The following is a 15461-nucleotide window of genomic DNA, read 5'->3' as shown; positions in this document are numbered from 1 at the left end:
TAGGTAAGAATATCAAAACTGTCACAGAGCAAAATCAAGATTTGATCACAGAGCTTGTACCTGTAGCTGCAAGGAACATATTAGATTATCCATTCACCCCACTTTCCAGTATTCATACACCTAGTCCTATTGCTCCTAGAAGAATTGAAGCTACTCAGGATCCTATTGAATTGGGTCTTCTTGCTCAAAAATATTTAACCACACCTAAAGACAACAAAGATGAGGTCTTTGGCTTATATGCTGACACAGAGCTTGATGGGAGCATCATTCATAGAATTGGCAATTTCAGAGTAACATTTATGGGGGATGATATAATTGTTTATTCAGAATCTCGTCTCGGAGAAAAAGGTGCTTTTGTTAAGTACACCGGCACACCTGGATTGTGGGAACTGATGACTAGGAAAAGGCCTGGCAGCTATACAGATCAAGATTATGAACATTACAAAGAAATATTAATAAAATCAGATGCTCTATACCAGAACAATGATCCCACACAAAAAAGAGTCAAGTCTAGCAGTGGAGCAAAATACAATAATTTAATCAAGCCCATATGGTCACAGATCAAGACAGGTAGTGGAATCAAACAATACAACACCCTGCCTAAAGAATTTGTGTGGGTTGATGATGTCAGGAAACTTGTAGATAGGTTGCTGGTCATAGCTGGGGAGGAAAATGCTGGGAACCACAATTTTTACAATGAAAAAGTTGGAATTATGGACATGATAAGCACAAAATTGTCTAATTTTATAGTGAATGACACTAAGGGGATTGGATATCTCATAAAAATTATTAATACTCTACCACCTAAATTTTGGAATGTCTCTGAGGGCCGGGGGTTGGTTAATGACATTATAAACAAGCTGCCATTTGAACTACATATTCCAGGCTATCAGTATTGTGGTCCAGGCACAAAATTGGACCATAGATTAAACAGAGGGGATCCTGGTGTAAATCCCCTAGATGCTGCTTGTAGAGACCATGACATTGCATACAACACACATACTGATCTTGACAAGAGACATGTTGCAGACAAGAAATTAGAAGAGGCTGCATTTGGTAGATTTGTAAGCAAAGATGCTTCTTTGAGTGAGAGAATATCAGCATTGGGGACCACCATAGCTATGAGCACCAAACAAAAACTGAGGTGGGGGTTGTGAATATGTATATAATAAACCTACAATGAAGGCCAAGGGTGTTATGTATCAAATACCTTATGCAGGTCTCAAATCTCTTAAAACTATTGATAGCCTTTTGACCAAAAAGCAGCGCAAGAAAAAAAAATCTTGTCTTGCAAAGGGACATGGTATGAAATTGTTGCTTAGTACCCCCCAATTAAAAAAATTACAGCAATCAAGAAAAAAATCACATGTGGGGGGATTCATATTTACCATCCCTGCCATCTTAGCTGCTCTCGGGGCTGTGGGGAGCTTGGCCGGGGGATCAGCTGCCATAGCAAAAACAGTAATAGATGCCAAGAAAAATAAGGCAGAATTAGATGAGCAGAGGCGCCATAATCTGGCCATGGAGAAAAAAGGCAAAGGTGTTAAGAGAGCCATGAATAAGTTTAAAAAAAACAAGAGCCGCTTACAAACCAAGATATTGAAGCTTTGATCAAGCCACTGGGCATCAAACATTTTAGAGGTGTGTACATGTCTGATTCTTTACCAGAACAACCACTCAACAAAGAGTGTGGCATTGTTAATTTGGATGAGTACAAAAATCAGGGCACTCACTGGATCTGTTATCTTAAATATTTAAACAATGAGGCATTTGTGTTTGATTCATTTGGAGGTGTTCCACCTGAAAATTTAGTAAAATATTTAAAATCGGCTAATCTTTATTACAATAATGCCCGTCTTCAAAACTTCAAAGATGTTAATTGCGGACATTTGTGTTTATCTGTTCTTAGATATATGTCTCAAATAAATAAACCATCAATTGAAAATTTTCAAAAAGCCTTGTGGTATTTGAAACATCATGGGGGTATTCCATCTCACCAGCCAAAATTCAATATTGAAACTCAAATTGCATGATGACATAGTGTATCCCAAAACAATAGCTCTCAGAGCATTTTACGGCATGTACCTGATCCCTAATATTACGCACCACAACAACAAAATTGCAGTAGGGGATCAAAAAATTGTCATCACTCCAGGGCAGTATAATCTGTCCACTCTAAATGCTCAATTACCCAGAGGTGTAGTGTTAAGTCAAAATTCTGTCACTCACAGAGTAGAAATTGTGTCTGCCACAGAAACAGTGGATCTGGATACTATAGGAGAGCTGTTAGGCTTTGAGAACAACACAAAACTCGAACCGGCCATCAAACACACTGCTATGAATATACCTAAATTCTTAGCCATAGAGACACTGAATATTCACTGTAATGTGGCTGAGGGTATGATCACCAAATCAAATGGCATAGGCACTCACAAACAAACCGGCATCATTGCAACATTCAAACCTAATTCCGAATTCATGGAGCCAATCATCTACAATCCATCCCCAACATTATATTTTCCTGTGTGCCATAATAGAATAGATTACATTGAATTGATGGTCACTAATGAAAAAGAAGAATTAGTTGATTTTGCTGGAGCCACAACAACTGCTATCATAGAGATTAACATTTAAATAAAAATACATACAATGGAAAATATTGAGAGTTATGAGCTACAATCATTCCCCCCAAACAGGAGGACATTTGCAAATTTAAATCAACCCAACACAGAGATTGAGGTTGATCTTGATGTAGGGGATGGCTTTATACACCCCCACAGAGCAGATCTATACATCAAATTTGATGTTGTAAAGCTCGATGGAACAGATTATCCGGCAAATTCAAATATAAGATTGGTGGACAATTTTGTGCCGCATCTGTTCTCTGAAATTGAGATCAGAAAGCATGGCGTTGTTATAAACAGAATAGATTATCCCGGCATTACCTCCACAGCTTTGGCCACACTAAAATTATCCAAAACCGAAGCATCATACTACAAAATAGGGGGATTTGAGGCTGGTGATAAGATATTATCTAAAAATCACACAGTGCTGTTCCCCATGCGCCTGTTGCCAGGATTCTTCTCAGATTACAAGGAAATTATGTGGAAGGGGGGGTTAAGAATTACATTTAGAAGAGCTGCCAATGATAATAATGCTTTGATGAGGTACAGTACATTAAACCCTACAGGGGAAGCTATGCCTAATACCCTACCTGATGAGGGCAAGTGCATTATTCAGACTATGGAGCTAAGAATTCCAGTTGTTGAATATGAAGCCAGTTACGCTCTTAAATACAAAGCTGATATCCTAAAAAATCCACAGGTTCCTCTGCAATTTTACACATATCAATGCGTACAGAAGCCTGCATCTGGTACCTATTATGAATTTGATGCCACAAATTCATTCTCTAGTATTCAATATGACATGCCTGATTTTGTGGTGGTACTGTTTCAGACTGGGAGACACAACAATCAGGAAAAAAATTCAAGTAGATTTGATAACTGCAACATCAAAAATATATATCTTAAAAATGGCAGAAATGAAGTCTTTCCTAGAGAAAATTATAATTTAGACATGTCCAAGAATGATTTTCTCAAATTATATGAGGCATTTTCGGCTTTCAAGCGTGTCACTACTGGCAGTACTGACATGTATTACACACCAGATGAATTCAAAGCACGGAGACCCATGTTTGTCATCAACGCTTCAAAAAGGAAACAAGTTGTGGTTAATGACAGAACAAACATTAAAATTATCTGTGAATTCCACGAGGCATTACCCGATGACACCATTTGTAGCGTTATTCTCATAGGAGAAAAATCATATGTTTATGATGTAAGAAATGAGAGAGTCACAGAGCAGTTCTAGAGAGTCTCTGCACAATACATTGTTTTAATAATAGATAAACAAATTGAACCTGGTATCCAGTTGAACTTAAACCGGAAGTAGACCGGAAGTAGGCAAACCGGAAGTGGACCGGAAGTGGACCGGAAGTGGACCGGAAGTGGACCGGAAGTGGACCGGAAGTAGACCGGAAGTAAATATGTGTATGTGTGTGGGTGTGGGTGGGTGTAGGTGTGTATGGGTGTGGGTGGCCTGGTTTTAAGTGTGGCATCAAGAGGGGCATATTTTCCTTTCTCAGGGAGCTCTTCCTTTCCGAGAAAGCTCTTCCTTTCCGAAAAATATTTGAGAGCATTTTCACAAAAATCTTGGATTAAACGGGGCTCCACACTTGAGCAAAATGCTCATGTAGGCATGTTGAGCTTGTTTTAAGTATAGCAAATCTGCTGGAGAGCAGCTCTTCCTTTCCTGTCCTGTCCGTAGCATAACCCCCACTACTTTATATGTCATCTTGTTTGAGTTTTACCGACCGTTGCCATTACAGTATACCTCACTTTTGGTTTACATTTATTTTTCTGTGTAGTACAAGGACTAAAGCATTTATATATGTATTCCTTTCGTTCCCATGTGTATTACTTTCTACACAATAAATTCTTAAAAAGTGAGTGCGGGGACTGTAGTTTAGGAAATGCAGCGTGTACTAAATACTTTGTTTCGTTTATATTTATGTAATTTAGCCATTACTGCTGTGAACTTATTTCAGTGAAGTACTTTTTGTTTCGCGTGATTGGGAATATAATATTGACAAGAGGAAAGGGTATGAATACATTATGCACGTGTCAGCATTTGACTATTATAACAATTTTGTAGGAATTCGTGCAGCTAACACGTTAGTGTCTAGGGTCACATAAATTGTACACGAAACAGTTTGAAGTTTGAGATTCTGAGGTTTAGAAATGAAGCATTTTTCACCGGCTAAGCACCTTCGTCTCTTGATAGAAAGCCAAGCATTCTGATCAGGCCCGTACACAAGATTTTCTTGAGGAGGGCAATCCCGAAACTATATTCAGGGTCATCGAGAATGATTGCCGGGATTCTAAATTGTTATTATAAAATAACTATTTAATGAATATACACGTGTGGCATCTTAAAATGTTCAGAGAAGTTTAAAGTTTCGTGTGACCTTGTGTGACCGCGAGGCTTAAAACTGCGCATGCGCGGGAGCACCTTAAAGAGTGAGTGTTGCTGCAGCAATTGCAACTGTAACTCTGGATACGATTCAGAAGACGTGGCACGGGATTGAATACATCTAGACATCCCCAGAGCTACAAATGGTGCCCATATAGAAGTGTACTAAGATAAGTCTAAAACTTTAAACTTTGCTGAACATTTTAAGACGCCACACGTGTATATCAATTACATACTTCTTTTATAATAACAGTTTAAAATCCCGGCAATCATTCTCAATGACCCTTGTGTGTGTGTCAATAATTAAATGTTTAATTAGTATCATTAAAAATATAAAATTAAATTAATGTGCTACATTCATAAACTAGAAAATTAATTCCTTTAACAACTGTTTCAAAATATCAGATATTAGAATTGTTAGATGTTATTTAATTATTGCTTTCTTTAATAACGATCAATAAAATGTCATACTTTTATTGTGTTTTGTTTCTATTATGTTGTAAATCTGTTAATGGTCTTCCGAAAGGAAATATTTCCTTATCAGAGCTGTAGGTAGTGATTTCGTCGCCAGGACAAGAATAGATTTTCACACGCCATGCACCGAAATTGCATTCTCCTGCTTAGATGATATTGAAGAAATATTAAGTAACCTATTCTTTCCGTGGAATCCGATGAAATGAATACTTAGCATTCAAGAAACGTGGCTAATAAAAGAGCACTCGGTTGTGCACCCACCACATCTTCATTCAAGTAGCATGTGGTATTGTTCACATCTGCAAAATCGATTGCAAATTAAAGACCTGATACATTAATGTTATGAATAATGTTTTACGTAACTAGGTTAGACGAAAAAGGATTTATGTCTATCGGACGATAAAGGAAGCAGAGACTGCTAACTTATAAATATGTCAATGATAACAGTACATCCATCCATTGCATTGTGAAAATTAATTTATAACGCCCTTCATTTTTTGCTCTGCTGATACACTTAGAAAATATTAACTACGTATTTTGCTTTTAGGTTATACACCGGAATATCTCTCGGGACACCAGGATCTTTTAATGAAAACTGGAACTTCTCTGGCGAATTCGGGATGCCTGGTCACCCAATCCAAAAAGCATTTTTTTTTTTGTTCCAAAGTGTAAAAATATGTATTACTGGCAGATTATGTGCATGTAGCGCAGCAAAACAGGGTGCCATGAAATGCAGCATAGGCAAAAAAAGGAGAGGAACAGGAGTAATATACTTGTTATTGACATTTCCAAGTAACCCTTATTTGTATTATGTTTTCTTTCTCTTAAAGTTAATTTTCTTCTTATTTTTTAATATTCTTACTGTACATATGTACATCTGTATTGTAAAATTAATGTAGCCCACAGGTTTGCACCATAAGCTACTTTACGATGGTTGAAACCCATAATTGTTTTCTTAATTTGCTTTTCTCATGCATTAATTTCCTCGATTTTCACATTAAGCATCTAAGTATTCCGTTTTTCTAAATCGATGGGGAAAGAGTCTTTGCGCCTGAGATAGAAAGGAAGAACGTTTAACGGACTTGCATCCTCAATATCATATTGTAGCCAATTCTAAAATCATCACTATTAGAAATTAAAGAAAACTATCATGCTTTTTGCATCAGCCTGAAAATTAAAAAAAATTCTTACAACAACAAAATTTGAAAATTTGATAAAAGTGAAGGAGTCTACTTCTTTGAGTTCCTTCAGTATCTGGGACGTGGCTTTCTTCATTTCTTCGAACATAGGAGCAGGCAACACACTACTCACGTCAACAACAAGGATCAAGTGCTTTGGCAATTGCGAAAAAGCCTCTTCATCGAAATCTTGCATGAAGTAGCCGTTGGATATCTGCGAGATAAAATTACACTTTTCTAAGTAACTCAAGCACGACAAGAACAATTACCATAATCAGACAGATAAACAATATCATAGCTTCACACAAACACACAGACAAGCAGTATTTGAGTTAAGCGCATAAGCTTCTGAATATAAGCTTTTCAATTTGTTGTAGGGCGTGCAATGTCAAATGTCAACCTCACATCCACGTAGTACACCCTGGAAATGCTTCTTGCACGCCAACAAGGCTCTGGCGTCTGAACCTATGGCCAGTATAATCCTCTGTAGGACTGTGTGAGTGTGTGTGTGTTTCCTGTATTTTGTCCTTAACCCTTAAAACCCCAAGGTGGGTCCACTGGACCACTATTTGTTTTCTAGTGTTTAGAGATCGTTTTTTTTCTTTATTTATGTAACATTCGATTGTGTGGCTACAAGCCGTCATTCATTGCATTTTGTAAGCACCGAGTGCTTTACTCCTTGCGCGGTCCAAGGTTTGCTCTTTGTTTACAAAACAGAACATTTCCGAGAGGTGGCGTTTTAATCAAACAGAACATTTCCGAGAGGTGGCGTTTTAATCAAACAGAACATTTCCGAGAGGTGGCGTTTTAATCAAACAGAACATTTCCGAGAGGTGGCGTTGCAATCAAACGGAACATTCGCACACATTATTAGCAGTTTACAAACTAGGACAACGTTTACAAACAATGAAGTCAGTGGCGGCTTGTAATCACACATTCGCGATTATCTCGAAAACGGCTCGTTTTCAGACCCATGTTTACTGAGACTTTTTTGCTTCTATTATCGTGTACGTTCCACCTGTGTCAGTTTGCGCTATTACTTTTGAGACACCCTGTATATGTTTCTTATATCATTGAACATTATTGTACTTTTCTCATTTTTTATACACCATAATATTTTACAGCAAGAATTACTTCAAGGCAAACTTTTACTCGCAGCAAACACAAATGCGTTTTAAGTAGAATTTTCAGTACACACATTTCTGTTGCGTTTTTCACAGGTTTGTTTGTTTCTGTTTTCTTGGTCCTTTCGATGATCACAGGAAACATCTTTTTTAACAGGTTCTTGCTTACCTGAAGAATTACTGCCTGTCTTTGCTTTCGATTGGTACAACAAGCATCAAACTGTGGCCCAGTTATCTCATAAACGTCTGTTTGGGATAGAGTTTTCGCAATTCGATTTGAAAGTAGCCTCGCAGACACTTGATTTGTATGCTGATCAATTTTCTGAAGCATGTCATTACAAAAATACAGTTGAAAGCAGTCCTGGTGTGTATCAACTACTTTCAACGGAGGTAATAAAATTTTGTTCAGTTTTGATTTTGTAATGTTTAAAAACTTTGTTCTAGTAAACGACGGATTTTTTAAAATTCCTCATCTGTACTGTGACAGTACTGCTTGATGACTTTTACTCACCAATCTAAAAATCACTCTCCTCTGAGGAAGCCACACTGTCATGATCAACTTCACTCTCATTGGTATAAAAGTTTTCGTCTTCAGCACTGATTTCCCCCAAATCATTATTATCATCGCTAACATGGTCTAATAATAGTCTAGAAATAGCTGAATGTGTTTTAAAGACATATTGTTCCTTGCTATTTTGCACAAAGAAACACAACAACATTGTCAACAATCACATCTAGAAGCAGTGCAATATGTAATAGAACACACAAGTGACTGCAAAACAACTGCGAAACGATTACCGTAGTTACTGATTGAAAGTGATTATTGTCAAAATGAGAAGAATGCCACTGCTGCAAATCAAACGACTGCCTTGTCCCGTTCCCCAGCGCTATTCGGATTGAAAGTGCTGTTTATATCATAGGGGCCCTATGGACTCACCTTGGGTTTTAAGGGTTAAACGTGCTGAGTGTCCCTTTCCAGCATCAGCTTTCAACTAACGTATGCATATTTTAGTGCTCAGAGATGTGTTTATTTTAGTTATGTTAAGGGTCTGGGACCCGTATAATGAGACAAAATATAAAATACCTTGATAAATGTCGATGCAACATTTAAGTCACTAATTAGGTAAATATAATACTTCATACAGTTTGGAAAAAACTACAAAACTTAATGTTATAAAAAGAAACCTTATAAAAAAATTACCTGTATTTCTCTTGGGCTTGACGGCCTTTCCACATCGTATCGCACACGAAATTGTCCACGGAGGCCGATTTCTCTGTCAGCAACCAACTCGCATTGCTTCTCGCGCGTCAACTTAAAACTTATATTCGCCTCTTTCCCCGCAGGGCCAATGGACACTTCCGGGACTTCGCTTACTGAAAGAAACTAAAATTCAATAAGGCGCTGAGAATGTTTCAAGGCAACACTAATGTAATGATTGTTTGTATTTCCCTCCAGTAGTTAGCGGTGTTTACTAACAGAGAGCTTGTTAAAACATGCTGTGTAAAGATGAACAGATTTTCTCGAGATATTTCAAGAATTATTTCAAGCTCTATTTCATGTTTCCAAAGGTCTACCACGTACCTTAGATACAGAAGTCTCACGAAATTACTTCTCAAATGATTGATTGATTTGCTTTATTTTACTTCCTTTTTGTTCCACTTTTGGCTAATATGCGGTGGGAAGAGTGACTATATTTTGAAATTGATGAATGGACATTCACAAACATCCATGTCCAAGCCGGGATTCGAACCCAGGACCCCGGGTGTCTTAGCGTGACGTGCTAACCACTCTGCCGCGGAGGCCGGTAAAATTAATTCTCAAAAATTCAACACAAAGATAGTAATTTATTTAACGTGAAGCGAAACTTATATAACAGAGAAACGTATATGAGAACGAAACTGTGGTAAAAGGGGAGAATCAACTTTAAAGTTGATAATATATAATAGTCCACTATAATAGTCCTAGTCAACAGTCTAGCAATTAAATGGAGACAATAAAATAGAAGAGGCTGATACGAATGACATTGTACTTTTCAAGTACGGAGAAAATTTTATCTTTAAGTAAAACTTAATTTATATAAATGTATTTTAATGTAAACAAAATATGCAATTACTAAAGTGGTTTATTTAAAAATCCATACAAGTACATGCTTGAATTGCTTCCACGGTAGTAAAGCTTTCATGATTAGAGCCAGGAATTCTGGAAATCACAAATATGTAAATAATAAAAACTCTTGAATTTTAAACCCAAATCCAAATGTAATGCTATGGTAACCCTGGGTAACGAAATTACGCTATTTGTTGATACACAAGGGAAAATACCTGTTAGTAAAACAACTTTTGACACTGAATATAAATATGTAAATAGTATATCTCCATCAGTCATGTTAAGTGACAGAAGGTTAAGTGTGAGGGAAATTTATCAGATATAGTTACATACAAACATGGCACTATACGTGTTTTGAAGTAACCAGCTATTATTAAAAGAAGTTACTTTCCTTGAGGAATTCTAACTCTAATTAGCTTATATTAAAAGTAAGTAGTTATAACTGTAACAGTTAAGTTCTTGCAAGAGAAGTAACGTTATCAACAGTTAATTTTACATTTAATTTGCGATACCTATACTGTTGCCTTGAAAATTTGTAACTTTGGGGGGGGGGGGGGTTGGAGCTAAATTTGGCAACTCTTATTTGCACATATATGTTGTCCGTGGATAATGAGGTGGAAGGAATTTCGTGGAATCGACTAAGGCAAGGGGAGCTAGACTTCTTTGTGTGCTACATGTTTAACATTCCTAGTTTATCGCAATTCATTTCTAATTACACGCTAAAACTTCAGTGTTTCTTGTGGATTTCTGCATTCATTTCGAACGTGGTAGCCGAGCTAGGAAAAAGTCATTTTCGAGGTTTTGGATCTTGCGGTACTTTGAATACAGGATAAAGGAACAGGTGCTAGTAGAATTGATGCCACCACGTTTCAAAATCCGTGGTAGTCATACGAACTATTATTGGAATTGAAATTATTCAAGATAAGTTGGTCCTTGTTGAATCATTTATTTGTCTGAAATAATATAAATATGAGAAGAATTTGTGTATCGAAACATATGTAAAAAACATATTTATTTTATTAGAATTAATGACAATTGATTGTGTGTAATTCTTTTGTAGGAAAGTTTCCAGCAGAAAGTAACTGTAAAAAGTAACTTACAGTTGCAATTAAGTACCAGTCCGAGTTACTTATTAAAATGAGCAACTACAACAGCAACTCCGTTACTCTTGTATCCAAGAAACTCTAACTCAGTTACTATTAAAAATTATTATTGAGTACACTCTCACCACCTATAGGCTCGGTATCAAGATTGATGGGCACGTTATGCAGTTTATAGTCCAAGAAATGTATTTTGAGGGACATATTGCATCCCCACACACATTTGAATTGCTATAAGAGTTGGTCCGCTCGATAGTTCTGGATTTTATGATTTCCAAGTGTGTGTGTTTAAAACTTTTAGAAGAAATTCATGATTTTACTTTGACTTTAGATATTTTCCAGTTTTACGTTTCCAAGAAAACATTTTATTTGGGTGGGCAAATATTTTAGTATTGATAACATGTGGATATATTCAATTGCCAGGGACCTAGTTTAATTATCATATCAAATTTTCATTTCATTTTTCAAATCGATTCTTGAAAATTGAATCACACTATCTTGAACTGTAATTATATTATAATGACTAGTTAACAGCGAAAGAAGGAAGAAATCATTTTGTTGAAATTCCTTGCAGGAACGTCGATAATCGTGAAAGAGTTGTAACTTGAGTTTGAGTTTTTGTTTCGAGTCCACTTTATGACAGAACTACTGGAACTACTGGATCTACAGTTTAAAGTGGAATCTCAACCACTATCTCCACCAGGTATCGAATCCGGAACCCATTTTTTCCAAGCCGACGACATTACCACATCGCCATAGGGGAGGCACGAAAGTGTTGTAACAAAATATGCCAGTGGTCTTTGGCAAAGACCCATACATCCCAAGAGGTAAATTTTTGTCCGCGTGGCTTTTCTTTACGTCATTCAGACATTAGACATTTGAATGGCCGTTTCCGAATAGCTCATTTAGAATAATAGCCACAGACCAAGAAGTAAGTGGGAAAACTACTGTTAAAAATCAATACCTTTTTATGGCGTTATTAGTTATCAATGTTTGCTTAGTTTTACTACTGCTGCTGCTGCTACTACTACTACTACTTACATTAGTAATGTATTGTGCATTATTTTAAATATAAAAGAGAGATTAAACGTTGACATTAGCAAATGTAAAATGGCATACTGTCGAGAATTGACATCAAGCAAAGTATTGTTGCAGGACGTTAATGAAATTTTACAAATATATCAAAGGTGATACTAGTTGTACTATGCACGCCACACACTTGTATATAATGTTAATAGTAATTGACAACTAAGGTTTCCTGGAAAAAAGCTAAAGGAAAAGTCATCCGCCATAAAAAATATTTAGTTTACCTGAGTAGTTGGAAATTGGTCGTATTAATTAGGAAGAGGAGATGCCCATCAACACATATACCCACAGTAGCTGACTATGTGCTGAAGAAATGAGGATGTGCTCTAGGAATATGTAAATAATAAACTATCGGTCAAAACAACATAACTTCATCAGCTTTTTACTCACTAGCAGAAGCATTATACAGTGCAGAATATATACATACACTCTATTTCAGAGTGGGGAAGGGACATTCACCATATTTCGTAGAAGGATTACTGTACATGTATAAACTCGAAGAACTAACTCACAATCTGGTTCGAACTCACATTCGTCCTTAGGACTTGAATGACGGATATGTTTTCTCTAGGTCAAAGGAGGTAGATATGAAGATAACTTTCTATAATTTCTAACAGTGGCAAAAAAATATGATGGTCCAGGGGTACATTGCACCCCATCAAAAATTTTGCAAACGGGTACGGCATCTCTTAAAACGACACATTTTAAACTGAAAATTTGAGAAGTACAATATAGTTGCAGCCTAGTATAAAAGGTGTTTTCATCACAATACCTCAGAATATCGCAATTCAAATTATGTTAAAAATATCCGCTCTTTCAAAAAAAAATCTCGTTCAATTTAAATAAACTGTTTGTGCAAGATGTTTCAAGGAATCTTAAATGCAGAAACACTAGATGCAAACAACACGTTCTGAACTCATTTTGAAACTAAAGAAAGATAAATAGTTAAACGTATCACAAACACTCTCTCTACCTTGTTCCAAGGTTTTACCAATATTTTGAAAGAGAGCAATTTTCGAAATGTACATAAAAATTCAAAGAATGAATTTTCTCTGTGTTAGTATATGCCATTAGTTTGTTCATTCCTACTGTTACAAATATGCTTACACTTGTTTTCTTAGAAATAGTAAATTCAAGACTAACTTGCGTAATCTATGGATGAATCCTTTGGAGTTAACTGAATGTCGTTTAGAGAAGATAAAATTCTGGAATCTTTAATGTGAACTTTTATAGACAAATTACCAACTATCTGAAACAAAAGAAAAGGAAATATACATGTAATATACAGTACGGTCCTCTAATATTTCCATTACAAACATTTTTTGCAGATGTATCCGAAAAATGTATTTCTAATTCTTATTTTACATAACATGGTAATACAAATATGGATTATCAATAATTACATTTATATTTTTTGCAGAATAGTACTGTGAGCCAAAATAGCATTTGACTATATCGTATGTCCATACAGTCATCCGAAAATAAATAGAAAATTTTATCATCGCATTTGAGTTAGGCAGCACAGATATCGTATTGAAGGGAAGCGAATATTTGAACACATGGGTTCCTTTCACTGCGGAAGACTGCACAATATTGTGGCTTCTTTACTTGACGAGGTAAACCTCCGGTGAAAAACCGCCGATTGAAAATATTTTCTTCTTCGTAAGCCAGATGTATGAACTGTGAGTTTCTGCTAGTTTATACAGAAGGTCGATCCGCATGTATGTGTCCCATTTTGGACTAGCACTTACCTTTCGAAAATCTATGGGACCACAATCGGTTGACCTCAATGTGATCACCGTGTGTCTTGGCAATAACCCTGCACCGTAACTTCCATTGTAGGAGGCTACGATGAAGTACAGGAAGTGGAATCTTCTGCCAGTCCTCCTGACAGGCTTTCCACAGGCCCCGGAAAGTGGTGACACGATGAGAGGAAAGTGCCCGTTTCAGTAGACCAAACCCACAGAAATCCATGGGACTCACATCCGGTGACTTCGCCAGTATATCGTGAAATGGAATAGCCCTTGTCTGTCGCCATCCCTTGCACAAAGTTTTGGGTAGAACAAGATGTATGTGATGAGACCTTACACAGATAGACCTCACTGAGGTAATGTTCACGGCTTTTAAAAACCTTCCAGGGGTTTAATTCTCACACAGAGTGCAGTTCACAGTTCACTGGGCCACGTGGAGTCGTGTGGCCATCACATGTTGTGTCGGTTTTTTTTTTCTCTAGTGCCATTCGATGCAACTTCCGAGACACAGGTTGAATCAATGCAGTGCACGCTCACTTCCTCATCCCCCTGATGGGCGACTGAATAGCTGGAACCTCGTGGTTTTTAGGCCGCTTGATTATGTTCTTGATGGTCGTCGAACCCAAGGTGCATCCATGTTCTTTGCACTGTTTCTGAATTTTTGACACCGAATATATGGCGTGGAAAAGTGCAACTACGTAGCCCTCACAAAACCGGTTCACCTTAGGAGCCATGATGCACACAACACACACTCGCGATATTGCCACAACACTACAAGCTCTAACGGTCTTCCCACGCTTTTAACCACTCGGATCGGTGGATTCTGTGTACAGGGGTGACGGTTAAAAATCGGACATATATACGCGGATCGACCTTCTGTATTACGACCTTCTGATGTAGCTGTAGGCCACATGGCGACATCTCGATATACAGTCAAATCAAGTGTCCCACCATTCTCTCAGATTTTGACCTAATTTGCAGCATATGCTCCTCATGTGTACTGAACATATATAGGTATTTTCACAACAAAAACACCGTTTATGAAATTTATTGTTTTCTAAATGGTTTCTTCACTTTATTAAAGAGGCAAATCGATAAAAGTCATGCTTCATTGTACCATCAACTATATATACTTGTATTCCGTGTGGAAAGGTTATTGTAAGTTCGAGTTTTGTCAATTTTTGACTCCAATTGATATGACAGACCACATATCGAGCCGGCCTCCGTGGCGGAGCGGTTAGCACAGCGCGCTACGACGCAGAGATCCTGGGTTCGAATCCCGGTGTGGGCAAGGGTGTTCTTTGTGAATGTCCCTCCATCAATTTCATCATATCATCACTCATCCTCATCTTCGCGACTAGCCAAAAGTGACAGAAATGCGAAGTAAAGTAAACAAAACAAATCTGCCATTCACTCAGGACATTTCGATCGAGTTAATAAATACGCGTAGCTCACTACCTCAGCACAGCTATTCTTCATCTCACGTAATCATGCCCTTGTATGATGAAAGAGCAATCAAGAGTTATCGGGAGGTGAGAGTGTTGATATGAACAGGCAATTGGGCGGAAAAATATCTATAGTTTAACTGATAATTTATACATCTCTCGATA

General features: G+C 37.2%; 1 protein-coding gene across 1 annotated transcript in view; it reads right to left on the bottom strand.

The window, feature by feature from the left end:
- Positions 1–15461, bottom strand: part of LOC145993909 (inter-alpha-trypsin inhibitor heavy chain H3-like) — a 212628-nt gene that overhangs the window by 73277 nt on the left and 123890 nt on the right. Inside the window, exons 5-7 of the mRNA XM_083129821.1 lie at positions 13244–13349; positions 9009–9181; positions 6697–6897 (exon numbers count right to left, since the gene is read on the bottom strand). Coding sequence (XP_082985947.1) covers positions 6697–6897; positions 9009–9181; positions 13244–13349 — 480 coding nt within the window. The remainder of the gene's footprint in view (positions 1–6696; positions 6898–9008; positions 9182–13243; positions 13350–15461) is intronic.

Source organism: Lepisma saccharinum, chromosome 10 (genome assembly GCF_977018435.1).
Source record: "Lepisma saccharinum chromosome 10, izLepSacc3.1, whole genome shotgun sequence".
Taxonomy (NCBI): Eukaryota; Metazoa; Arthropoda; class Insecta; order Zygentoma; family Lepismatidae; genus Lepisma; species Lepisma saccharinum.
The sequence above is the reverse complement of the archived record's forward strand: the minus strand, read 5'-3'. Positions and strand labels throughout refer to the sequence as shown.